Here is a 26,125-nt window from a genome sequence, read left to right as displayed (position 1 = left end):
TTTGTTCAATGAAATTACGAAAAGCGACTCCGCAATTGTAAGGAACGCAAATACCCTTGCATTCAGTTCGAAATAATTTAGCCACAACTGTTTGGAGTGAACACCTCTTCAACTAGCATAGGAAAGCCGTTCAATTGGGAAAAAAAGAGTCACCAGTCCAAGAAACTTTGAAATTCTTCGAAATGTTCCATAAAATTACAAAAAGCGACTCCGTAGTTGTATGGAACGCAAATACCCTTGCATCCAGTTGGAACGACTATCGACACAAATGTTTGGAGATAACACCTCTTCAACTAGCATAGGAAAGCCGTTCATTTGGGAAAAAAAAAGAGTCAACAGCCCAAAAAACTTTGAAATGCTTCGAAATGTTCCATAAAATTACAAAAAGCGACTCCGCAGTTGTATGGAACGCAAATACCCTTGCATCCAGTTGGAACGACTATCGACACTACTGTTTGGAGATAACACCTCTTCAACTAGCATAGGAAAGCCGTTCATTTGAAAAAAAAAAAAGAGTCAACAGCCCAAGAAACTTTGAAATGCTTCAATTTGTCAATGAAATTACAAAAAGCGACTCCGAAATTGTATGGATTTCAAATATCCTAGCACCCAGGTCGAACAACTCTTTGGAGAGAATACCTCCTCAACTTGCATAGAACGCTTCGATTTGCATGAGAAAGTCTTTTTTTTAGAAGAAGGGCTCACTCACTAAAACGACCGAATAGGACATAATCCAACAACCCCTGATTGCCTAATATATTTCTTGCAAATGTTATCAATTAATTTTTGACAGACTACCAAAAAAATCAAAGTTGATAAATAATTTGAAGTAATGCTTCCAATGTCTAATGGTTATATAAAAAATTTCATAGAAAAAAATGGGACATGGTCATGGAACAAAGCTGGTATCATTTGATTTATTGCGTTTAGCTAAAAAGGCGAGACATCGATATGTGTTGATTTTGACCTAGAAATGAATATTTCCAAATGTGTAAATAACATTTCTCATTATTTTGAATCACGCTTAGTTGTTTTTCAAATGCACAGTAGTTTCGCAAACGGGTGGGTAGAAAAAGTGCCATAAAAACGGCGAGCCAACTCATTTTTCGTAGGAAGTCGTTCATTCCTTTTACATTCGTGAAACGATGAATACTGGAAATTTCACGGAATATTTATCAGTTTTTGATTCATATTACTGTACTAGAATTAGAACATCCTTGTGTGAAATATAAATAAAATAAGTTGTCCTAAAATACGATGACCCAGATAATCAAAAATAGACGATAACAAGATGGTTGACCCATAGGATCATAGAACATATGATAAATGAGGTGGTTGATATGACACATGACAAACAAGATGATTGGTAATAAATGACATTTGACAGATGCGATCATCGAACATATGTACACAATATGACTGTTGTGAGAAGGAGGAACATCTCTTATGCGAAAAGTGTTATTCGATACTGTTATTCGATAAATAACAGTTCAAAAACCTTCAAGAATGGCGCTGGTGTAGATGAAGAGTATGAAAGTAGTAATTGTAGATGAAAAAAAATTTAATATAATTCACGATTCAAGCAGTTTGTTAATTCAGTAAATATAACCTAAAATATCATAAAAATTACCGATGCTAATGTGGCGCCACCCTTATTTAACCCATTTCTAATGACATTTTTCATATACAAAGATTTTACTCCTTTTCTGTACTCTGTATACATTCAACATATGGAGCACAAGAGCATAAAATGACAGATGACGCAAAAGATGATTGATGATACACGTGGCATATGACAGATACGAGCATAGAACATATAGCACTTTTGATGTTCGGCGTAGATTATGAGCGATGCGAACATGAAAAATATGGAAAATAAGATGTTTGATGTGACAGACAATACACAAAATGATTGATTATACACGTGACATACGATAGATGTCAGTATAGGATAAATAGCACACAAGATGACTAATAAAACACGTGGAAAATGATAAATACATATATGAAACATCTGATAGACTTTTATTATCCTATTAAAAAGCTTCTTGCATGTGCACATCTTGATTTTAGGTAACTTTTCATAGAAAATCAGTTCAAAATAACTCTTTTGAAGCGAATTCTATATAATAAATCTGGCACTTATTTTGACAGCCGACGAAATAGCAATAGTAATTTTGACAGTTCTATCTTACGTATTTATACACTTTTACAATATATAAAGTCAGTTACTACTAAACTTTCATTAGTTAGTCTAAGAGGTCACTTACCAATCGGATAACCTCTCACAAAAGTGACAAAATTATATCCAGACGGATTCTCGTTGGCAAAACATGTTTTCTAGGAGCGTTATTCTAGTGGCTATTATTTCTGTTCTGTTCATTGTATAAAAGTATAACATTAATGATAATTACTCAAATGATTTGAGAACCAAATTGGTTTTTTATACTAGTCTGTTTTCATGCTATTGTTATTTCATTTGATTTGACATTCTGTTCATTTTGATTGACATAACTCTCCCAGCAATTGTTTTGATTATTGTAACTCCTCTCAGAGTCATGCCAATCGGAACCGCATTTAGAAAATTGAGCGATTGCAAAAGTTCGAAACAATTAACTAAAAGAAGGGGGTGAAATATTTTATTATTTCTAATGCCCGATCCACACTCATTACAAGACTATAAGAGTGAGTTTTTCGAGCGCGAGTCAAGGTACGTGATGAAATTTTGTAAACCTGAAAAAAGATTTGAAAAAAACGGGATATTTACTATGAAAAAGTCTCTACTTTCGGAACTTTAAGACCATTTGAGTTTGCGCAAGCTTTCTAACAAAAAATATTATTAAAACATGGTAAATATGAAAATTAATGTTTGAAAAAATTCAGCAGCTCCTAGGATAGATCAATGAAACATTTTTATCGCGTTGTCTCAATAAGTTGTGCATTAGTTGATTAAAAATTTCGTTTAGTTTAAATGTTAACACAACAATTAACTAATTAAAATATTCATTTCTTCTAAGTTTCTTGTTATTTCTGAAAAAATCTTGAAGCATTCAACAATTTCATGAAGCTTCAAATATTCAAACAATTTTTCGGAAGTTTGGAATTTCTGAAACATTTTGAGTAGTTCAAGAAATTTCAGGAAGCTTCAATCACTTCATATTTTTGTATTTTTTAAGAGTTTGGTGGCATTTATGGATTTTTTAAATGAAAATTTGAGAAATTTCTTTCAAGTTTCTGTTATTTCCGAAAAAATATTGAAGCATTCAACAATTTCATGAAGCTTCAAATATTCAAACAATTTTTCGGAAGTTTGGAATTTCTGAAACATTTTCAGTAGCTCTAGAGATTTCAGGAAGCTCCAATCAATTTCTAATCTTTGATTTTTTAAGAGTTTGGTTGCATTTATCGATATGTTTAATGAAAATTTGAGAAATTTCTTTCAAGTTTCTTATAATTGCTGGAAAAATCTTGAAACATTCAATAATTTTACGAAGCTTGAAACATTCAAACAGTTTTGGTTTTCGAAGTTTGGAATTTCTGAAACATTTTAAGTAGATCAAGAAATTTCAGGAAGCTTCAATCACTTCATATTTTTGTATTTTTTAAGAGTTTAATGGCATTTATGGATTTTTTAAATGAAAATTTGAGAAATTTCTTTCAAGTTTCTTATTATTTTTGAAAAAATCGTGAAATATTCAACAATTTCATGAAGCTTCAAAAATACAAGCAATTTTTCGGAAGTTTGGAATTTCTGAAACATTTTCAGTAGCTCTAGAGATTTCAGGAAGCTCCAATCAATTTCTAATCTTTGATTTTTTAAGAGTTTGGTTGCATTTATCGATATTTTTAATGAAAATTTGAGAAATTTCTTTCAAGTTTCTTATAATTGCTGGAAAAATCTTGAAACATTCAATAATTTCACGAAGCTTGAAACATTCAAACAGTTTTGTTTTTCGAAGTTTGGAATTTCTGAAACATTTTGAGTAGTTCAAGAAATTTCAGGAAGCTTCAATCACTTTATATCTTTGGATTTTTAAAGAGTTTAGTTGCATTTATGGATTTTTTTCAATGAAAATTTGAGAAAGGTTTCAGATTAGATTGCCTCCAAGAAAATTAAAAAAAATTAATCCTCACATGTTATTATTGGGTAGATTTGTCTGAAGAATTTTGGACAAGCTGAATTGAAAATTTGCATTCCAAATTCATTATTGTTGATATAAGATTCAAAAAACCTCACTAATTATCCATCAACACTTCTTTAACCTCATATATTTCACTACCACATATTTACGAGGGCTGTAAATTAAGTTTAGAAAGATGACAACACTGATGTGAATATGTCAAATCTGACATTGGCATTTTTCATGACATTTTTAATTCATTCATTCATTTATCATATCATTTTTTAATGCCATATCTCAAAACTTAATTAGCAACCCTCGTACATGTAATTAGTAATTTCCGCTACTACTTAAATATAAGAACAAACGTGATACGAGCAATTCTAAGGACGAATTCAAATTCTGCGTATAAAATTACATCAAAAACAACAAAAATCGCTTTTTGCAAACACGTTTCATAAAATAAATCTAAAGAGCTGACAGTGCCTGTTTATCTTTTATCATTTATTAAGAGTAATAAGTAGATAACATGATTCTTGATGAGATGTTGAATAAATAACAACAAAAATGTCCGAGCAATCGATGAAACTTTTTTTGTTTCGATCTCTAATTGGTTTAAGTAGATCTCCGTAGGCGTAGATGCACAAATGCGGTTTTATGGCTGTGGTCATCGGAATCTTCTGTGGGTCATTATTGTGGGTTTTATGTCGGCAAAAACACATTTTTTTTAGCGTTTCATTGCAGTACAATCACAACTAGATTTACACGTACAGTCCGGTTGATAAAAAATAAAGTTACGATATTTTTCCCAACGTGTTAACACGTGTCAACACGACAAGTCAGAATGCGACACATATATGTGTTGTAAAACGTGTGTACCAGTTGATATTTTGACGTTTGCCATACTTTTGTACCTCTGCTATAAATTGTTCCTTATATACTACAGAAACGGATATAGTTAAGTAAATACTTTTCAGTTACGCTCAGAACTAACGGGTAAAGGTAAACAAACTCGAAACAGGTGTTGAATATAACCTACAACACTTTGTAGCCCTTCTGACGATAATAACATTCACAGATCCATTTAAAATAACGTGATATATATTTATATAACACGTGTTAATGCGTGTTAATACCTCTGGATTTACCGGTTGTAGGTTAAAATCCTGTTCATGTTGTAAAAAAATTTTTTTCGACGAATTTTTTTTCGAAATTATCATTTTCTCTTTACATTGGAAGAAATCTTACAACTGTCTGCCCTCTGTTAGAGATTTACTATACTACCTGTATCAGTATTACTTTAAAATTTTACACCGTAAATTTTAATATGTTGCTCGAGAAGAATTTTACATCCGTGCATCATCTGTTGCAGATTTACAAAACTAATGACTAGAACTTGAAGAAACATTTTCTTTTTTACAATAAATCGAACTAAAAAGTGGAGAATTAGTTTGAAAAAAGTAAAAAGCACTAAAAAAATTGGAATAATTTTCAAAGTAAACTTGAAACAATAATTATTGAAAAATACTTGTATTTTTGTGAAAAACGTTTTTTCCAAATATGAAACAATTTTTCAAAAGTTTGATTGAATTTCTAGATGATTTGAAAAAATTTGATTCCAATTTTGGTTTTCTGCACTCTCTGACCCTCTTCAAACATTCATGTGTCCGGGGTTAGATGCCTTTTTGAACGTAGCTTAAGAAAATTCTCTGAAAATTCTGAAAAATTATGAGTAGTTCAAGAAATTTCAGGAAGCTTCAATCACTTCATATTTTTGTATTTTTTAAGAGTTTAATGGCATTTATGGATTTTTTAAATGAAAATTTGAGAAATTTCTTCCAAGTTTCTTATTATTTTTGAAAAAATCGTGAAATATTCAACAATTTCATGAAGCTTCAAAAATACAAGCAATTTCTCGAAAGTTTGCAAGTTGTAAAACATTTTAAGTAATCAAGAAATTTCAGGAAGCTTCAATCACTTCATATTTTTGTATTTTTTAAGAGTTTAATGGCATTTATGGATTTTTTAAATGAAAATTTGAGAAATTTCTTTCAAGTTTCTGTTATTTCTGAAAAAATATTGAGGCATTCAACAATTTCATGAAGCTTCAAATAATCAAACAATTTTTCGGAAGTTTGGAATTTCTGAAACATTTTACGTAGATCAAGAAATTTCAGAAAGCTTCAATCACTTCATATTTTTGTATTTTTTAAGAGTTTAATGGCATTTATGGATTTTTTAAATGAAAATTTGAGAAATTTCTTTCAAGTTTCTGTTATTTCTGAAAAAATATTGAGGCATTCAACAATTTCATGAAGCTTCAAATAATCAAACAATTTTTCGGAAGTTTGGAATTTCTGAAACATTTTACGTAGATCAAGAAATTTCAGAAAGCTTCAATCACTTCATATTTTTGTATTTTTTAAGAGTTTAATGGCATTTATGGATTTTTTAAATGAAAATTTGAGAAATTTCTTTCAAGTTTCTGTTATTTCTGAAAAAATATTGAGGCATTCAACAATTTCATGAAGCTTCAAATAATCAAACAATTTTTCGGAAGTTTGGAATTTCTGAAACATTTTACGTAGATCAAGAAATTTCAGAAAGCTTCAATCACTTCATATTTTTGTATTTTTTAAGAGTTTGGTTGTGATTTTTTTAATAAAAATTTGAGAAATTTCTTCCAAGTTTCTTGTTATTTCTGAGAAAATCGTGAAACATTCAACAATTTCATAAAGCTTCAAAAATACAAGCAATTTCTCGAAAGTTTGCAAGTTGTAAAACATTTTAAGTAGATCAAGAAATTTCAGGAAGCTTCAATCACTTCATATTTTTGTATTTTTTAAGAGTTTAATGGCATTTATGGATTTTTTAAATGAAAATTTGAGAAATTTCTTTCAAGTTTCTGTTATTTCTGAAAAAATATTGAGGCATTCAACAATTTCATGAAGCTTCAAATATTCAAATAATTTTTTGGAAGTTTGGAATTTCTGAAACATTTTACGTAGATCAAGAAATTTCAGAAAGCTTAAATCACTTCATATTTTTGTATTTTTTAAGAGTTTGGTTGTGATTTTTTTAATAAAAATTTGAGAAATTTCTTCCAAGTTTCTTGTTATTTTTGAAAAAATCGTGAAATATTCAACAATTTCATGAAGCTTCAAAAATACAAGCAATTTCTCGAAAGTTTGCAAGTTGTAAAACATTTTAAGTAGATCAAGAAATTTCAGGAAGCTTCAATCACTTCATATTTTTGTATTTCTTAAGAGTTTAATGGCATTTATGGATTTTTTAAATGAAAATTTGAGAAATTTCTTTCAAGTTTCTGTTATTTCTGAAAAAATATTGAGGCATTCAACAATTTCATGAAGCTTCAAATATTCAAACAATTTTTCGGAAGTTTGGAATTTCTGAAACATTTTACGTAGATCAAGAAATTTCAGGAAGCTTCAATCACTTCATATTTTTGTATTTTTTAAGAGTTTGGTTGCGATTTTTTCAATGAAAATTAGAGAAAAATCTTTCAAGTTTCTTATTATTTCTGAAAAATCATGAATCGTTGAAGCAACTTCTCGGAAGTTTGGAATTTCTGAAACATTTTGAGTAGTTCAAGAAATTCCAATCACACTAGGTGCTTTTAAAAAAATTCAGCAATTTTTTAATAGTTTCTATTTATGGATTTTGTTCACAATTTAAGCTCGCTTGCTTTCTTTTAACCTACATCACGTTTTTCCAGTAAAAGATGAAATTATTTGAGTTCACACTTTCTATTTATTCAGATTCTTAATTTAGAAGAAACTAAACGCAATACGGTCTTGTGATACGGCCGGTATTATGGTGACATTTACATTGTTGTCAGATCTTTCCTTTTTTCTGAAAAATAATGAGCTTTGTTATTTCAAATAGATCACCCTATATATTTTTCGCTTTTAGAAATCCTTACGAAATACTGATTATTTTTGAATTGATATTTGGAAGTAAACAAGAAACGTGTAATATCTTTAATAATGTATACCCTAATCGAAATCCGAGAAAATTGAAGCATTCTATACTTAAAACTCACTCTGTATTTATAATTTTTTTTCAGGTGTTGATCCAGAAAAGTTCTACACGCTTCAGAATCGGAAAAAGAAGAAAGAATACTTCTCAGGTTCCCTTGATCGTAAAAGGAAATCAATAGAACTTGTCCCGCCTAAAAAACCGCCGCGAACTTTCGCCGCAACCAAATATTCTCAAAAACCCTCAGTTTTCGATATATTCAAAAAGGAAAAACCTGCCCTTCCAAAAAAATCGAATCTACGTCGAACAGTTAGCGATTTATCAACCACCGGAACCAAATATAACGATAACAAGTTTCGTAAACGATCCGGAAGTGATAGTGAAGAATTTTTGAAGAGAAAAAACGAAAAGAAACAACTCTCGCCGATTATAGAAGTGACACAAAGAGAAGATTATTTTTCCGCCCCGGAATTAGACAACGACCAAAACAAAGAGAACGTCGAACCGAAAGGATTCGTTAGAAAGAAGAAAAAAGAGAGTATCGCCGAACAACTGAAACAATTCATCGACGAAGTCGATGAGGAAATATACAAAGAAACCGGTGTAAGAGTCCCTCCTACGGAGGAACAAAAACTACCGCAACCCGTTATAATAGACGTAGAAAAAGCAGAACAAATTTCGAATAAAGAAAAAAAATTCAAACATTCAGTTCTAGCTCGAAAATTGAAATCAATCACAAGAAAAAAGAAACCACCAAATGAAGCTGATAAGAATAAAAAAAACGAATTTATTAAAAAGAAGCACGCAAAAATAATAAAAAAAGAAGAAGAAATCCCCAATCCCATAATTAAAAAAACCATTAATAATCTAACGAATCCAAAAGATTCTCCGAAAATGATCCACAGTAGCCAAATGCCACCGGAAAAACCACCCTTAACGAAAGGTCGTAAAGTTAACACTCTAGTTAAAAGATTAAGTAACGAATCAACTTCACCCCCGCCCTTGAAAACGAACGTCGTAATTTCTCCACATAATTCCGTACAACACAATAACAACCAACCTTTCTCTTACACTAGAGGCTTGAGCCCCGACAAATCTCCATCTAAAGAAACTTCGCCAACTGCAGGGAGCCCAATTATATACGCTCAAGTAATTTGCGGAAATAACGGCAACTCATACACAAAACAAACCATACACACCAGCTACAATAAAAAAAATACGCATTCAGATTCTGACGAAGGACTCGGGTACGAAGAACACGTTAATTACAAAACCCTAACTAAATTCGGGGAAGATTACGACGAAGTCGATAAATATCAAGAAGAAAACCCCATTACTCCTAAATTCAAAAATCCCGCGTATTTAAACGGTTATTCCACCAACGAAAAAGAACAATCACCCAGATATCTAGATTCGTCCGCTAGAGGTCGCGGCGACGGAATGGACAGTAAACGAAAGACAGAAATTTTCGAATCTCAGGAACAATATTTAACATGCTTATCCAATAATCTAACAGCAAGAAGAGATCAATTAGAATCTAGAATCAACCGGAGGGTAACGGATAATTCGATACGTACCTCACCGGAATATTTAAAAAATACCTACCCTACCAACGTTTATATATATAAAAACGGTACTGCCAGTCCGGATAAATACGGAAAACCGCATATTAGAGAAACTAAATACGTGCAGTACATCGAGGAACAGTATCAATTCGATAACGAACCGAAAAGTTTCGATTCCCAAATTAGTTCGTCACCTGAAAATAGAAGATACAACAACATTTCCAGATCTAACCAAGATTCCCTTCGAAGAAGAACCGATTCATATAATTACCGTTACGAAGAAAACGATAGAAGAGAAAGATTCGTCGATTCCGGTATCGAAAATGATTTCCGGAAAGAATCTACTGATAATTTCAGATCTCGATCGAGAAGGAGTCGGAAAGATTATTGCAACGAAAGTGAAGACGAAGGTTTTGCTAGTTCGTTATTGATAGCCAGCGAGAGGCAACATACCGAAGAGAATATCGGTCAAAGGAGACATGGGGATTACGATTCCGATAGGGCGGTTTCGAGGGAGGATGATCCTTATAGACACGTCGAAACTATGGATTACAAAAGTAAAGTGAATGAATATATACCGAGGGAGAGAAGTATCGATGACGGATCGCATTATGATCCTAGAATTGATAAAAGCGTCGAAGTTTTTAACGGCAAAAAAAGCGAGAAGAAACCTCCGAGACCGGAAAAGAAAAGCGGACTTGATAAGGTAAGAAATTTTTCATTTTATTGTTTGTTACGAGATTTCAGTTGTCATAAACTATCATCGTTTAGTCCATTCACTTTTTTTTATTATTTTTCTTGATTAACTTTGGGTCTTCGTGATCGCACACGTCAGCGAAAATATAAAAAACTTATTTTGTAGTGGAAATTTACCAAGTAATATATATTGAATTCAACTGGACACTAATTTCCATAATACAATTCCAGCTGGAGCTAGAAGTTCACCATTTATTTCAATTAAGTTCTAGAGGTTATTCAAGATTGAATACGTTACGTTGTTTAGTATTTGTTTGGCATCCACAGTTATTTGAAAGACCTTAGCCCAACTAATTTGAAAGCTGAGCTAAATTCCACTATGGGTGAGACTGCTCCTTCGTTTCTCAAGATATTCCAAAGATGTGAACTGCTTTCTAACTTCAGTGTCCAATTTGACCGTCAACAACTCAATCGGGAATGCTTGGGATCGTTGTCATGTTGGAAAATGGATTTTCTGCCAATCAGTCGCTGGCTAGAACGTACCACATTTGTCTTTAATATTTTTTATATTCTTCTTTTTTCAAAATATTTTAAATGTGCACCAGATCTTCAGTCGTTATTTCTCCAAAACATCTCTAAACATTCACAGAGACTCGCCGTCTTTTTCAGTCTGGATTTCACACGGATCTTCCATCCGTCCTTTCTTTGTCAAGGACAAAAACACCAAAAACTTCAAACTTTGACCCATCACTCCATAAAACTATCTCTCACCCTTCATGCGTCCATGTTCTTTAGCCCACTGCAAGCTTCTAATTTTATTTTGACGTCATAAAAGAGGTTTCTTCATTAGCACCCTTCCGAAAAGGCCAGCCTCACTCAATCTCCTTCTGTAGAATTCCTCAAAGACTGATCCCTAGAGTCCACAGAGACTCGCCGCCTTTTTCAGTCTGGATAACACATGGATCTTCCATCCGTCCTTTCTTTGTCAAGCGCAAAAACACCAAAAACCTCAAACTTTGACCTATCACTCCATAAAACTGTCTCTCACCCTGCATGCGTCCATGTTCTTTAACCCACTGCAAGCTTCTAATTTTATTTTGACGTCATAAAAGAGGTTTCTTCATTAGCACCCTTCCGAAAAGGCCAGCCTCACTCAATCTCCTTCTGTAGAATTGCTCAAAGACTGATCCCTAGAGTCCACAGAGACTCGCGCCTTTTTCAGTCTGGATAACACATGGATCTTCCATCCGTCCTTTCTTTGTCAAGCGCAAAAACACCAAAAACCTCAAACTTTGACCCATCACTCCATAAAACTATCTCTCACCCTTCATGCGTCCATGTTCTTTAGCCCACTGCAAGCTTCTAATTTTATTTTGACGTCATAAAAGAGGTTTCTTCATTAGCACCCTTCCGAAAAGGCCAGCCTCACTCAATCTCCTTCTGTAGAATTCCTCAAAGACTGATCCCTAGAGTCCACAGAGACTCGCCGCCTTTTTCAGTCTGGATAACACATGGATCTTCCATCCGTCCTTTCTTTGTCAAGCGCAAAAACACCAAAAACCTCAAACTTTGACCCATCACTCCATAAAACTATCTCTCACCCTTCATGCGTCCATGTTCTTTAGCCCACTGCAAGCTTCTAATTTTATTTTGACGTCATAAAAGAGGTTTCTTCATTAGCACCCTTCCGAAAAGGCCAGCCTCACTCAATCTCCTTCTGTAGAATTCCTCAAAGACTGATCCCTAGAGTCCACAGAGACTCGCGCCTTTTTCAGTCTGGATAACACATGGATCTTCCATCCGTCCTTTCTTTGTCAAGCGCAAAAACACCAAAAACCTCAAACTTTGACCCATCACTCCATAAAACTATCTCTCACCCTTCATGCGTCTATGTTCTTTAGCCCACTGCAAGCTTCTAATTTTATTTTGACGTCATAAAAGAGGTTTCTTCATTAGCACCCTTCCGAAAAGGCCAGCCTCACTCAATCTCCTTCTGTAGAATTCCTCAAAGACTGATCCCTAGAGTCCACAGAGACTCGCCGCCTTTTTCAGTCTGGATAACACATGGATCTTCCATCCGTCCTTTCTTTGTCAAGCGCAAAAACACCAAAAACCTCAAACTTTGACCCATCACTCCATAAAACTGTCTCTCACCCTGCATGCGTCCATGTTCTTTAACCCACTGCAAGCTTCTAATTTTATTTTGACGTCATAAAAGAGGTTTCTTCATTAGCACCCTTCCGAAAAGGCCAGCCTCACTCAATCTCCTTCTGGAGAATTCCTCAAAGACTGATCCCTAGAGTCCACAGAGACTCGCGCCTTTTTCAGTCTGGATAACACATGGATCTTCCATCCGTCCTTTCTTTGTCAAGCGCAAAAACACCAAAAACCTCAAACTTTGACCCATCACTCCATAAAACTATCTCTCACCCTTCATGCGTCTATGTTCTTTAGCCCACTGCAAGCTTCTAATTTTATTTTGACGTCATAAAAGAGGTTTCTTCATTAGCACCCTTCCGAAAAGGCCAGCCTCACTCAATCTCCTTCTGTAGAATTCCTCAAAGACTGATCCCTAGAGTCCACAGAGACTCGCGCCTTTTTCAGTCTGGATAACACATGGATCTTCCATCCGTCCTTTCTTTGTCAAGCGCAAAAACACCAAAAACCTCAAACTTTGACCCATCACTCCATAAAACTGTCTCTCACCCTGCATGCGTCCATGTTCTTTAACCCACTGCAAGCTTCTAATTTTATTTTGACGTCATAAAAGAGGTTTCTTCATTAGCACCCTTCCGAAAAGGCCAGCCTCACTCAATCTCCTTCTGTAGAATTCCTCAAAGACTGATCCCTAGAGTCCACAGAGACTCGCCGCCTTTTTCAGTCTGGATTACACATGGATCTTCCATCCGTCCTTTCTTTGTCAAGCGCAAAAACACCAAAAACCTCAAATTTGGACCTCCATAAAACTGTCTCTCACCCTGCATGTTCTTTAGCCCACTGCAACCTCTTAAAGGCCAGTCTTTCTCAATCTCCTTTTGTAGAATTACTCAAAGGCTGATCCCTAGATTCCACAATCTGAGCTGCAGCATCTGTACCCGTGAATCGTTTGTCACAATTACTGATCAATACAATACATTTATTTTTAGCTTATTTGGTTTTTCGAGGCCGTCATCAAAGTTTTCTACCTCAATAATAAAAGTTCGATAACTACTCAAACTTATGTATACATACACCAACAAACCAACATACACAAAAATACGTGTCGAATATCTAGGAGCAGTGTAGCTCCCTAGCTCCGTTGGGATCTAGACGTTCGAGATGTGCTCTCTTTGCTGTCCCGAGTAAAAGTAAAATTTTCCTGGGTGCATGTGAGTCTTCTTCTTCTTCAGGTACCATCTCCATTTAATGAAGGTTGGCGACAATTTCGGCATACTTATTTCGGTCCTGAGTGGTGCGAATTAAAGATAATGTGTTCATACTTGTTGTTACGGTATACATATGGGGCCCAGGGTGAATAAGCTGGTTTTTCCTAAAACGTGTATCAGGTATATCGAAGGGGACAAAGTTGATTGCATGCTATCAGATCATAAGAAGATTATAAAAGAAAGTGACGTGAATTCTCGAGGTCGTAGGATTTTTGTTATATTCAGGAAGTTGTTCAAGGAAATGTCACCTGTATTTTGTTGTGCCTATATCAATGATTCCCAAAGTGGTCCAAGTGCACCTCCAGGGGTCAACGGGAAGCACCACAACAGGAATGTACTTGAATTTCCATAGTTAGATTTTTTTTGACGAATTGGTAATATGATGTGAAGGTATCAACTAAAACTTGTGTTAGTATTTTGAAAGTGGCTTACGAGAAAAAAAGTTTGGAAAGTTCTGGTCTAAAATATGAAGTCTTGCGGATTAATGCACGAGTTTCTATTGATAGTTTCTTAGTTTCATCCATTTTAAAACTAAAAAGTCTGAATTTACGACAACAAAAACAATTCTTATACGCACTTATACAAAAAAATGTCTTGGTCCAAAAAGTATGAATCACATAACGTTTTTGCGACTCAGAGGGCTAACTACAACCAAAAACACCAAAAAAATAATTCAGGGCTGAAGAATAAGTAAGCTTGCGCACGTATACAGTAAAAAACGTTTCGACATTCGCTTGACAATATGAAAATTTGAAGTGTATTATTTTGAAATTCCATGAATGGATTATAGGATGGGCAAAGACTTTTGACTGGTAATGTAGATATTTCCGAATTTCCGAAAGGCTTCAGGAAATGACGTATAAATCATCCACCCCGGGCACTAGGTACCTTGCAAGTCATCGTGATATTCGTGTTAAACGACTTCGATAAAACAATATTTTCCGAGTCATCAACTTTTCATTTTTCAACCATTTCAAAATACATTTTTCCCTTACATAAATTCAATTTTCATTTCTTATCCATAACTTTGATTCACACAGTTTCTAAGGCTCTCCCAAATCGAATTTACATTGTTGCATTTTGATCTTATGTCTTACTACTTAGAAATTGTGATTTATATCCATATTCATTAACAACTTTTTAAAGGCCGATTCATAAACTTTGCATTTGCCGTTGCCGTTCGCGGGTGATGTTTACCATTTGACGTTCGTAGCAAATTCTACAACCTATTCATAAATTTGACATTGCTGCTGTTAACCTACAAATTTTGTTATTGTTTCTAACGCGTGTACTGCTTTTTGTTACCGTGATATTTTGTTTGAAATCCAGTATTTATGAACGATGTTTTAGAAAATAACGAAGAAAAAACAAGCAAAGCCAAAAGACCACCATAAACAAACAAACAGAGAGAGAAGTAACCTCTGCATACGTCAAAATCACGCGATTAACGCTCTTTTGTATTGCTACGAAAGTTGCTACGAACGGCTAAAAGTCCAGAAGCTGGCAATCTCAAAAAAGACCCGTGATCACGGAACTGCAAAATTTTTATATAAATCGACAGCTATTATAGTTTATTCCAGAGAGGTATAGAGTAATAAAACCTCATTAGGTATGCAAAGGGACCACAGATTTACCCAACGATTATTTAAGCCACTTTCATAGTTTGGCATTGATTTCATTGTGAAAATCTTCCTTTTTATCAAGTGTACGTAGTACCACCCGGGTTGTGGTCAATATATGGGCTTAGCCTATTGTTATCCATTCACAAACATTGAAAGGCGTGCCGGTAGGATATTCGTAAAAAAAGAAAGCCAAATCTGAAATAGAGTTTGAATTAAGCAGACGCACTAATAGAAAGGTTTGTTTAGGTACCGTTTAACCTGTTAAACGCAAATCGTAACGATTACTACTACCTAAGTAATCCTTACACAATATTTCAAGACCTACACCTATGACCGACACCGAAATTGAGCCGAACTGAAGGGAATTCCCCATTTTATTACTCTATACCTTTCTGAAATAGACTATAATTAGAGGAACAAAATGCACTCGGTAAGCATCGATTTATTTGACCCAAAGTATGTAAAAAAAATAATTATTAAAAAAAAAAGCAAAAATGTTTCCCGTCTTCGCGGATTTCGATAAAAAACGGTCTATTCGATAGGAAATTTTGTGAATTAATGAAAAAAAATGGGCTTGGTGGGATCATATGAAATGCATTTTGGTTCTTTAACATTTTTCCACATTTTATTTACGAATATTGTGCGTGAAATTTTTTGCGATAAGCACAACGGAATGTTACTAGAATTAAAATTCATCATGCCTTTATAAAATTCTTCTTTGTCATTTGTACTTGCAAAGAACTTCAAAAATAATTCAAATCTTGCAGGATTTACATCACTATTTTATAAATTGTACATTTCATTCGTAAATCTTTGTATTATATGTGTTTTTTCTTTATTAGTATGTCTTGTGAATCCATTAAATGCTCAAAAATATTCACATACTTCTCATTTTGTATCAATAAATTGTATGGTTTTATTTTTACTTCACTATAAACAATTGTTTATTGTATTATCTCAAATAAATAAATTGATTACGATATTTTAATCAACTGAAATAAGAATGAACTCGAAAACAAATTTCCTATATTTCCTTCGATTCAATTTACCCTTTCACAGCTTTAAATTTAAGATATAAATAACATTTTTTATTGTTATATGAACGCTTATTACAGAGTGAAATGATGTAATTGAATGCTTATTGCCATTGATGAGAATCGAGTACGTATTCAATAAAACTGGTATGCGCGATATTTCCGACCGTTTTTAGGCACGTATACCACGAAATTTATACAAAAAATAAGCAAATTAATAGAAAAAAGTTTTTCAGAATGATGGGTAAATTTTATCTCCCAATCAGACCCTTTAAATAGTTAAGTCGGACCCTTCCGGCTGGAAAAAATTGGTAAACCGATTTTTTTTCATTAATTTGTTTGTTTATGGTGGTCTTTTGGCTTTGTTTGCTTTTCTCTTCGTTATTTTCTATAATATATTTCATAAATACTGGATTGCAAACAAAAATATCACGAAAACAAAGAGCATTATACACGTCAGAAAGAATAACAAAATTTTATTGATTCACAAAATTTCCCATCGAATAGACAAGTTTTTATCGAAATCCGTGATGATAGGAATACATTTTTGCTTTTTTTAATAATTATTACTTTTTTCATACTTTTGGCCAAATAAATCAACGCTTACCAAGTGCATTTTGTTCCTCTAATTATAGATATCGATTTATATAAAAATTTTGCAATTCCGCGATCTCGGTTCTTTTGAGATTGCTGGCTCCCAGACTATTAGCCGTTCGTAGCAACTTTTGTAGCAATATAAAAGAGCGTTAATCACGTGATTTTGACGTATGTAGGGGTTATTTCTCTCTCTGTTTGTTTCTTTATTGTGGTCTTTTGGCTTTTCTCTTCGTTATTTTCTATAATATATTTCATAAATACTGCATTACAAACAAAAATATCACGGAAACAAAAAGTAATACACACGTCAGAAAGAATAACAAAATTTGATTGATTCACAAAATTTCCTATCGAATAGACAGGAAAACATTTCTGCTTTTTTTAATAATTATTTTTTTTTCATACTTTCGGCCAAATAAATCGACGTTTACCGAATGCATTTTGTTCCTCTAATTAATAGCTTTCGATTTATATAAAAATTTTGCAACTCCGCGATCACGAGTCTTTGAGATTGCCGGCTTCCGGACTATAAAATTAATTCACCAACGGCACACCGATCGGCAAACGGCAGCCATGGATGTTTTTAATTTTCTAACAGAAGATGTCAACGACAACGGCAAACAGAAAGTCAAGTTTATAAATCGGCATTAAGTCATCTAAATAATAACTCCCATCAAAGAACTTTCGTTGACTAGAATATTGTTATTCAGGTAAAGTCGTTGTTCAGTCGAGATACGAAGAAGAAGAAAGAGAAAGTCGAAATGGTACCCGAAGAAAATTTAAGAGCGAGATATATAGAATATAAAGGACGAGGAGAGCCCGTAGGGTATACATTGAAGAAACAAGAAATTAGGGTAAGTTTTGTTTAAAAATTAATATTTTTTATATTGTTTACACAAAACTTTGATGTCTTCTAAACAATAAATCATTTCGTAGATTTTTCATTACCCATTTTTTAGCAGTTTTTCAATTTATTAGGGGAAAGTACGATTTCCGTGGCGCCGCTATTTAACATTTGGCTTAATTAGGCCAAAATAAATCGAAAATGAGAAATGAAAATTTTTTATATCTCGTTTCGTTTTCGAGATATCGATACTTAAAGTTATAATCAAACGTTAGTTCAAAATTCGCTTATATTGAACAAATGGCGTTCAATACTTCTGCTTCAAATGGATATTTTATCACTTCAAATTCAATATGAATCTTGTAATTCAATAAACAAAAGATTTTTTATTTAATTTTTATAGTATTTACCCTGATACTCCGAAATTATATTGAAAAAATAACAGATTTTTATAGCAAAATGATCCATTTCTGATGGGGTCGATGCCCCCGTGGGGTCGCGAAGAAAATTTTTTTTAAACAATTTTGGCTGAAAAAAATTCACGATTTTTGAATTTTTTGCACTCAAAGTGCACCACGAGAAGGTTAGGTTAGGTTAGGTTCAGTTGATATACGAGGTCTTTCAAAACGTCCGCATGCAAGTTATATCACTGTATTAAGCGAAAAAAATCGATTAAGAAACCAAATAATCACAAATCTATAACGGAAAGTTCAAAAATGCGGCAGCAGCTAAATACTTTTATGGCTTTCTCGACCGCTCGATAGGGAGGAACTTTAACGTTCCACAAGCTTTGATTGGCTAAACCTTATTTTTAATTTGCGATTAATCTATGCGTTATAGACATGTGATTGTTTGGTGATTTTTTAACCGATATTTTTCGCTTAATGCAGTGATATAACTCGCATGCGAACGTTTTGAAGCACCCTGTATACAAATATTAAATAAAAATAAATTTTTGCGACTTCAAGTATCGATATTTCGAAAACGAAGCGAGATATCGAAAAATTCGATTCTTCATTTTCGACTTATTTTGGGTCGACTTACAAAATGGGATAGTCAAATCCAGGCACCACGGAAATCTTACTCGTGCCATATATTATATTCAAAAATTTAAAGAAAAATACTTATCAAGAATCATATGAATCAATACTCCGGATGAAATTTTATTGCAAAATTACGCACAGTTGTTTAATCTCGTGATTATAACACAATATTTCGAAAAAAAAAAAATAATTTCTTTGCAACCCTTTAATTTCAAAAATATACAATGTAGTACACTGTTGATATTTGCAGTGGTTTTGGGTTCTTTGTTAAGAAATGATGAAGTCCAAGTCCAAACAGAGCTTCAGAAAGTACCTGTCAATGTACACAAAAATCAGTATCTAACTTTCACAATTTTAATAAGAAAAATATTCAGGACTTCATATAAAAGCAACTTATTTGTTTGTTCTATAAAAGAAAATTAATGAACAAAGTCTTGGCATGTGGCGACAAGATTTGAATACAAAAATCTTAATTGATACGAAATGAAACATATCTTTTGAATCGTTTGACAATACTGGTTTTGATTAACTAAACTCTTGCTTAACAATCGTCGAATTGTTGATCAATACTTAACAATTCTTGAGATTACAAATTGGAGCACGTTTGCCTGTCGCCATTTCATTTCGCTTTTTTGCTGTCGCGTCAACATATCAAAAAGTGCTTACCGCCTGCCAACTTAACTAAATTAAAAATTAACATGAACATTGTTACCAACTTGAACTCTATATAAAACAAAATAGTGTGAGCTAAGGTTGGGACAGGTCGGGTCAGCTGTCAATTTGATCAATTCTCAACATACACTGTATTAGACGTTAAGGGCATAAGTAATAGTAAGTACAAAACGATTGAACCATTCTATGATGTCAATTAGATTTGACGTAACTTTGAAGTTTGCTTTGTACAACTGTCACTAAAAGTGGCAGTTTTGAAAGTGATTGATCACGTGGAAGCGTGTTAATAGTTATTTGTATGCCAAGGACTGAAAGTCCTACTTTGTTGGACGAGTCTGAAAATTGCGAGACGAGCGAAGCGAGGCGAGCAACAGACGATACATAAGAACCAAAACTTTTTCAATTACACTGAGGAAATAAAATAAATAATAGAGAATTATAAGAATTTTACTTATTGAACAATATAATGTACTAAATGATATTTGCAATGTCAATATTAATTTATTAATTATTCACAAAAAGTAATGTTGATTATACCTCCAGGACAATTATTAATATTTATTGGATTGGATGCAGATGAAATATGTATATCTCTACTAGATGTTGATGGAATCTCTATAGATGTGTTTGTATTTGTGGTGGAAGAAAGTATTCTGTTAACAATTTCAATCTTGTTTGTTATTGAGTCATGTATCTAAGCTTTAAGGTTATGCACAATCATCGAAATGAAACTGTCAATTGTCAAAATTGAAGTGTTTTGCAGTACGGAACTGTCACTTTCACTACATGGAACACCCAAAACGTAGCTTTCGGTATGTAAATGATTACAGAACGAACAACTTTCAAATTGGCGTCGTCTAAAAAAATATTTTTAACACAGTGTTAAATTTGTTTGTGTCTTCGATAGAACTTGTTGATTAATTCGTATTTGTGATGGAAGAAAGTTATGCAAAATCATCGAAGTGAAACTGTCAACTGTCAAAATTGAAGTGGCTAGAGTCACATTTAAAGAAGCTGAAGTTGTCTACTCCAGAGCGTCCCGAAAGTGTTTTGCAGCACGGAACTGTCACTTTCACTACATGGAACACCCAAAACGTAGCTTTCGGTATGTAAATGAATACTGAACGAACAACTTTCAGATGGCATCTGCAGGCGAACTCGGTGTTCATGATCCACACCTGCTTGTCGAGCAGCTCTTGCAAAAACTACAAGATTATGTTAGATATCTCGAAATAACATTTTCCGTTGTAGTATCAGTTAAACAGTTTCAAATCGGCGAACTCTAAGCTTTCCAAGCTTATGGTCAGCTCTTAATTGTCTATAATTCGAACTGCTATCTTCTGTATTGAGACGATCATCTTCAGGATATGCTTTGGAGCCGAGATCCAAATATACGGGCAATAATCTAAAAATGGATAAATTTGGACCTTGTAGACGATTAGAAGCTTTACGGAGTATATAGCTTTAAGTTTTAAAGAGGGCTCCAAGTTTTTGTCAAACTGCCTGGGCTATACTCTTCCAGGACATATTGTTTCCAACCTAAACATCCAATAAGCGAATTCGTGGTGATGGGGATACTTTATATCCTAGCAGGACCAAATCCTGAGCTGCAATGTAGTAAAAACAGCAAAGCAACCTGGGTCTTTGCTGCACTCAATCAGATCACTTCCAGCCTATTCTAGAATGTTTAGAACAGCCGAGTTCATTGAGGCGGCTGATTTGAACTACGACACCAGTATCCTCCACAAAAACATATCAACAATATTAACTTGTTCGCTGAATGAGTATTTTCCACACATAAAAACAATTATTAAAATTTAGTTTCTAGAAGAAATTAATCGCAAATTGTCAAATTTGATGTATAAATTCTTCTTCTTATGCGGGACACCCTATATAATTCACGATTCAATTATCTTATAGAAATAACCGTTTCCATCCTGTATAATTTTTTGAAGACGCGTCTTTAGTCAATAAATTTGGAAAATTTTTGTTAACGGAACCATGAATAAACCGAAACACCACACGACGTCCTCAAACGCGACAGGTGACATGCAGGAGGCGTCGACACTCGTACTTAACATTGATAGTCTTGATCGAATTCGATGTGTGGTTATGTTGGCGTGTAGTAATGAGTCACTACATACTTTTAACGGACCTTCGAACGGTTGCAATCGCAATGACCGATTTGTGGGATGAAATATTTAAGAACAGAAGAATAAGCAAACAGTAGGTCAAATGTTTACAATTTAATTTTTTTTACGATTCAAATTATTTAAATTGGAAACGTACGTGTGAAACCAAAACTATTTACAGTTGAATCCCACAATGGGCTCAGAAAATTTGAGAAAAGTATATTTTTTTAACGAAAATTAGTACAACTTAATTTTTCGAGTATAATGGGGTTTATTTCAAATCGATGGGATTAGCATCGAGAAAGTTACAAAGTTTTAAAGAGATTAAATAAAATAACAATTTGGTTCAATAATAAGTATAATACACTATAAATATCTTCTTCCATACTAAATTGAATTATTTCAATAGTAGATTGTAGTGGAATAATAACGTATAAATGTATTTACCATTTTTAATTCTGGTAGCTGACTGAACGATTTTTTGCACTGAAGATGGTAGAACTCTTTACCATATCAGAGGTGGTTATTATTGAATACACTGCTTAAAACAACACTCACAATTACACTGTCTGACGTACGTTTCGATAACCAAGTTATCGTCTTCAGACACTGAAAGTAAACTATACTTGAAACAATCATCTTGGTCAATAAATGGAATTAAATCGCGATCATTTTCTATGATTTTAGATGTGGATGAAACGTACTGAACACACTGTTTTCACTACCACTACACAACACTCAATATTACACTGTTTAACGCGCGTTTCGTTAACCAAGTTATCGTCCTCAGACACTGAAAGTGAACTATACTTGAAACAATCATCTTGGTCAATAAATGGAATTAAATCGCGACCATTTGCTATTATTTTAGATGTGGAGTAAACGTACTGAACACACTGTTTTCACTACCACTACACAACACTCAAAATTACACTGTTTAACGCGCGTTTCGATAACCAAGTTATCGTCTTCATAATCGACGAAGCGACTTGACTTATCTGCTTAATACTAAATTTTTGGACCAATAAACCTTCTCCCTTAAAAATTAATTCTAGTGGGAAAACTCCTTGGCGGAAATCCCCACATTCAATCCTTGACTACTAAACTGTAGAGAGAAAATTCCCGCCAAGGAGTTTTTCCCTCTAGAATCAGTTTTTGCGGGAGAAGGTTTATTGGTGGAAAAATTTGGTATAAAACAGGTCATTAGATTTCAGTTTACTTTCAGTCTCTGAAGACTGAAGATAACAAATCGAAACGCGCGTTAGATAGTGTAATTGTAAGTGTTGGTGTAGTGGTAGTGTAAACAGTGTGTTCAGTATGAATATCGCTAACGGTTCCAGAAATTCCATCTTTGAGATGGTTATTGTTAAGTAAATGTCCAAATTTTTTTTTCAAGTAGAGTACCTATGATTGGGTCTGTCAGTTGAGTTGTGAAAGTGTTTGCAAATTAATTACTTAAACCATAAATGTAACGAATAGATTTTTTTAATTTGAAGATAGATTCGAAGATATGTAAACTAGACAGAAAAGCAAACCATAGCGAAGATGGGATTCGAACAACGAGTAGTAACTCGTTAAAGCAGCTTGAGAATTGAGCTGTTTAGACACAGATTTATTGACAAAATAAGCAGAGGATAATTATTTCGCTAAGATCTCTACGTGTATAGACCATCGAAGAGCACCGTCAATATGTAGACCGAGAAACTTGATCGAATTTGAGAATCGTATTAAGTCATTGTTGTGTTTTAGAGGTTGTGAAACTCTTTTGTGGGATAAAACTGTAGTTTCTTCAGTGTTTAAACAGGGACTGTTCAGATCAGGACTTAATGGTAATAAGATCTTTGCCAATGGTAGAATGTAAATCTTATATATCTGGGCAACTCCAGGTAATTCTGGTGTCATTCTGGTGTCTCTGACATCAATAATGAATACCAAAAAAGAATTGGACTTAAAACTAAATCCTGAGGTACACCACTGTCCACTGGTAAATTACTCGAAACTTTACCATGAGTTCGTACCAATTGTTTTCTAGATAAGATACAAACCATTTCAAAGGAACACTTTGGATGCCATAAGACTCTAGTTTGTTAATCAGAATTTCATTATTAACACAATCGAAGGCCTTAGCGAAAACACAAAAAACCAAATTGTTGAGCTTTCAAGATTTTATGTTTAAAATATTTTATTTAATTCTAATAATAAAGCAATCTCTCTTCATATTTTATATAAAGAGGTATCTTATCGTATATTTTGATTATTCGAACAGAAAATGATAATTGAAAAAATAAATCAATCAAGATATTATGAGAATTGAATAAAAAAAATATACTGTAATTACGTGTTGATGATTCAAATTAAACTCATTCATTAAGTACATATTAATTGATATTTCACTCGATTTCTTCTTAATGTAACGCAAAAAAAGTAAATATTTCATGCTACAATCAATCATTTTTGACATTGAAGTCTTAATAGATTTTTTTTTAGTTAATAAAGATATCGTAACGTCAGTGATTGAAGATAAATGAAACAAAAAGTATTCCAAATTCAATCAAATCTGTACTACGTGCAACTTGTATTTTAAATATGATGTAATTGATTTTTTCGAATTGCTTGAGTATTTTTTGCGCATGGAAAAAAATGTGTTTTATCCGTTCGTCTGTCTATAGCAGGACGCATTTAATGAGCTCGAGTTTTTTGCATTTAAATCCTATATAGCTACAGATGTATCGAAACGTAAAGAAACTTGGGAAAAAACTAATCAAATTAACAAAAATTTGATTTTAAAAACAGATAAAAATTTGACGTTTCGACCTGTTGCAGTCTTTTCTGTCGATGAGTTGGCGTAGGAAACGACGTGATTTCCTAAAATTTCTTCTAGTATCGGTTCGCCATTAATAGTACAGGTAAAATGGGATTAAACCCGAAATTAAATTGGGCGATTCTGATTTTCTAGATTCTGAGGGGTTTTGGGATACTGAATAAGTCTAGCAACAACAAAATTACGGGCACGGGGCTTCAAAATTTTTAAACTACAAAAATTTGAAACGCGAATAACTCGAAAACTAAAAGTAATTCGAAAAAAAACTGCCCACACACAAAATGTAGAGTACAAAATTTTCTACAAAAAGGTCTCAAGTCATTTTTTCGTTGGAGCCACTATTTCTGAGTAAATCTCCTCTAACGCCGAAAGCCGGATCATCCTCTAGCGTTCCAGGCTCACATGGTAACTGCTCTAGCTCTTGGAAAACTGCTTAGTTTTCAAAAAATCAAAATACATGGTTTAGATCTATATATTCTACTCGGATAAGCTAGCATATTTTACCACTTGAAAACTTTTCGAAAATCTTGTGAGATGAAGAGGTATATTGGCCATTGAAGTTTCAATGGATATATTTCATCAGTCGCTTTATAAACTAGCAAATCCAACGAGAGATTTTTCGTTTGTGTTATTATCAATATTTTCGTGTATATAACACACTACTTCTACTATTTCAAATAAAGTAACTTTTATTAAAAAACGCGATCATGAACACAATCTTCGTTCTCGGTTGATTATTATTTCAATATTCACAGACTTCTTAATAGTATCTCTTTCACAAAAATGTGGATATTCATTTTGTGCTCTACAGTTTTCGCTCCGTACTTTTTTTTTCGAATTCTACATAGTTTTCAAGTAATTCGCAATTCAAAATATTTTTGAGTATATAAACCCATTTTCATGTGAAAATTTTGAGGTTAGGAATAAATACCAGGAATACTTTTTTGTAGAGAATTGTGTACTCTACAATTTTTGTCTTGGTAGTTTTTCTCGAAATCCTCATAGTTTACGAGTTATCCGCGATTCAAAATATTTTTGAGCGTTCAAACCCATTTTACGGTGAAAATTTTGAGTTTAGGAACAAATTACCTAGAATACTTTTTTGTAGAGAATTTTATACTCTACATTCGTTTATCACTGCAGTTGGTTAGGAATTCCTCATAGTTTTCGAATTATCCTCGATTCAAAATCTTTTTGAGCGCTTAAACCCATTTTATAATGGAAATTTTGAGGTTAGGAAAAAATGCTTGCAGACCAATCTGTAAAGAATTTTGTGTTGCACATTTTTCACTCCAGCACTTTTTTTTGAATTCTTCGTAGTTTTCGAGTTATTCGCGTTTCAAAATATTTTTGAGTATATAAACCCATTTTCATGTGAAAATTTTGAGGTTAGGAATAAATACCAGGAATACTTTTTTGAAGAGAATTTTGTACTCTACAATATTTGTAACGATAGTTTTTTTCGAATTCCTCATAGTTTTCGAATTATCCTCGATTCAAAATCTTTTTGAGCGCTTAAACCCATTTTATAATGGAAATTTTGAGGTTAGGAAA

General features: G+C 33.3%; 1 protein-coding gene across 2 annotated transcripts in view; it reads left to right on the top strand.

The window, feature by feature from the left end:
* LOC130895699 (uncharacterized) overlaps positions 1-26,125 on the top strand; it is a 123,808-nt gene that overhangs the window by 29,567 nt on the left and 68,116 nt on the right. For both annotated transcript variants that reach the window (XM_057803171.1, XM_057803170.1), the window contains exons 3-4: positions 8,209-10,391; positions 17,770-17,913. In XM_057803171.1, the coding sequence (XP_057659154.1) occupies positions 8,209-10,391; positions 17,770-17,913 (2,327 nt within the window). The remainder of the gene's footprint in view (positions 1-8,208; positions 10,392-17,769; positions 17,914-26,125) is intronic.

This window comes from Diorhabda carinulata, chromosome 6 (assembly GCF_026250575.1).
Source record: "Diorhabda carinulata isolate Delta chromosome 6, icDioCari1.1, whole genome shotgun sequence".
Lineage (NCBI taxonomy): Eukaryota > Metazoa > Arthropoda > Insecta > Coleoptera > Chrysomelidae > Diorhabda > Diorhabda carinulata.
This window is presented reverse-complemented; position numbering and strand designations above follow the sequence as displayed.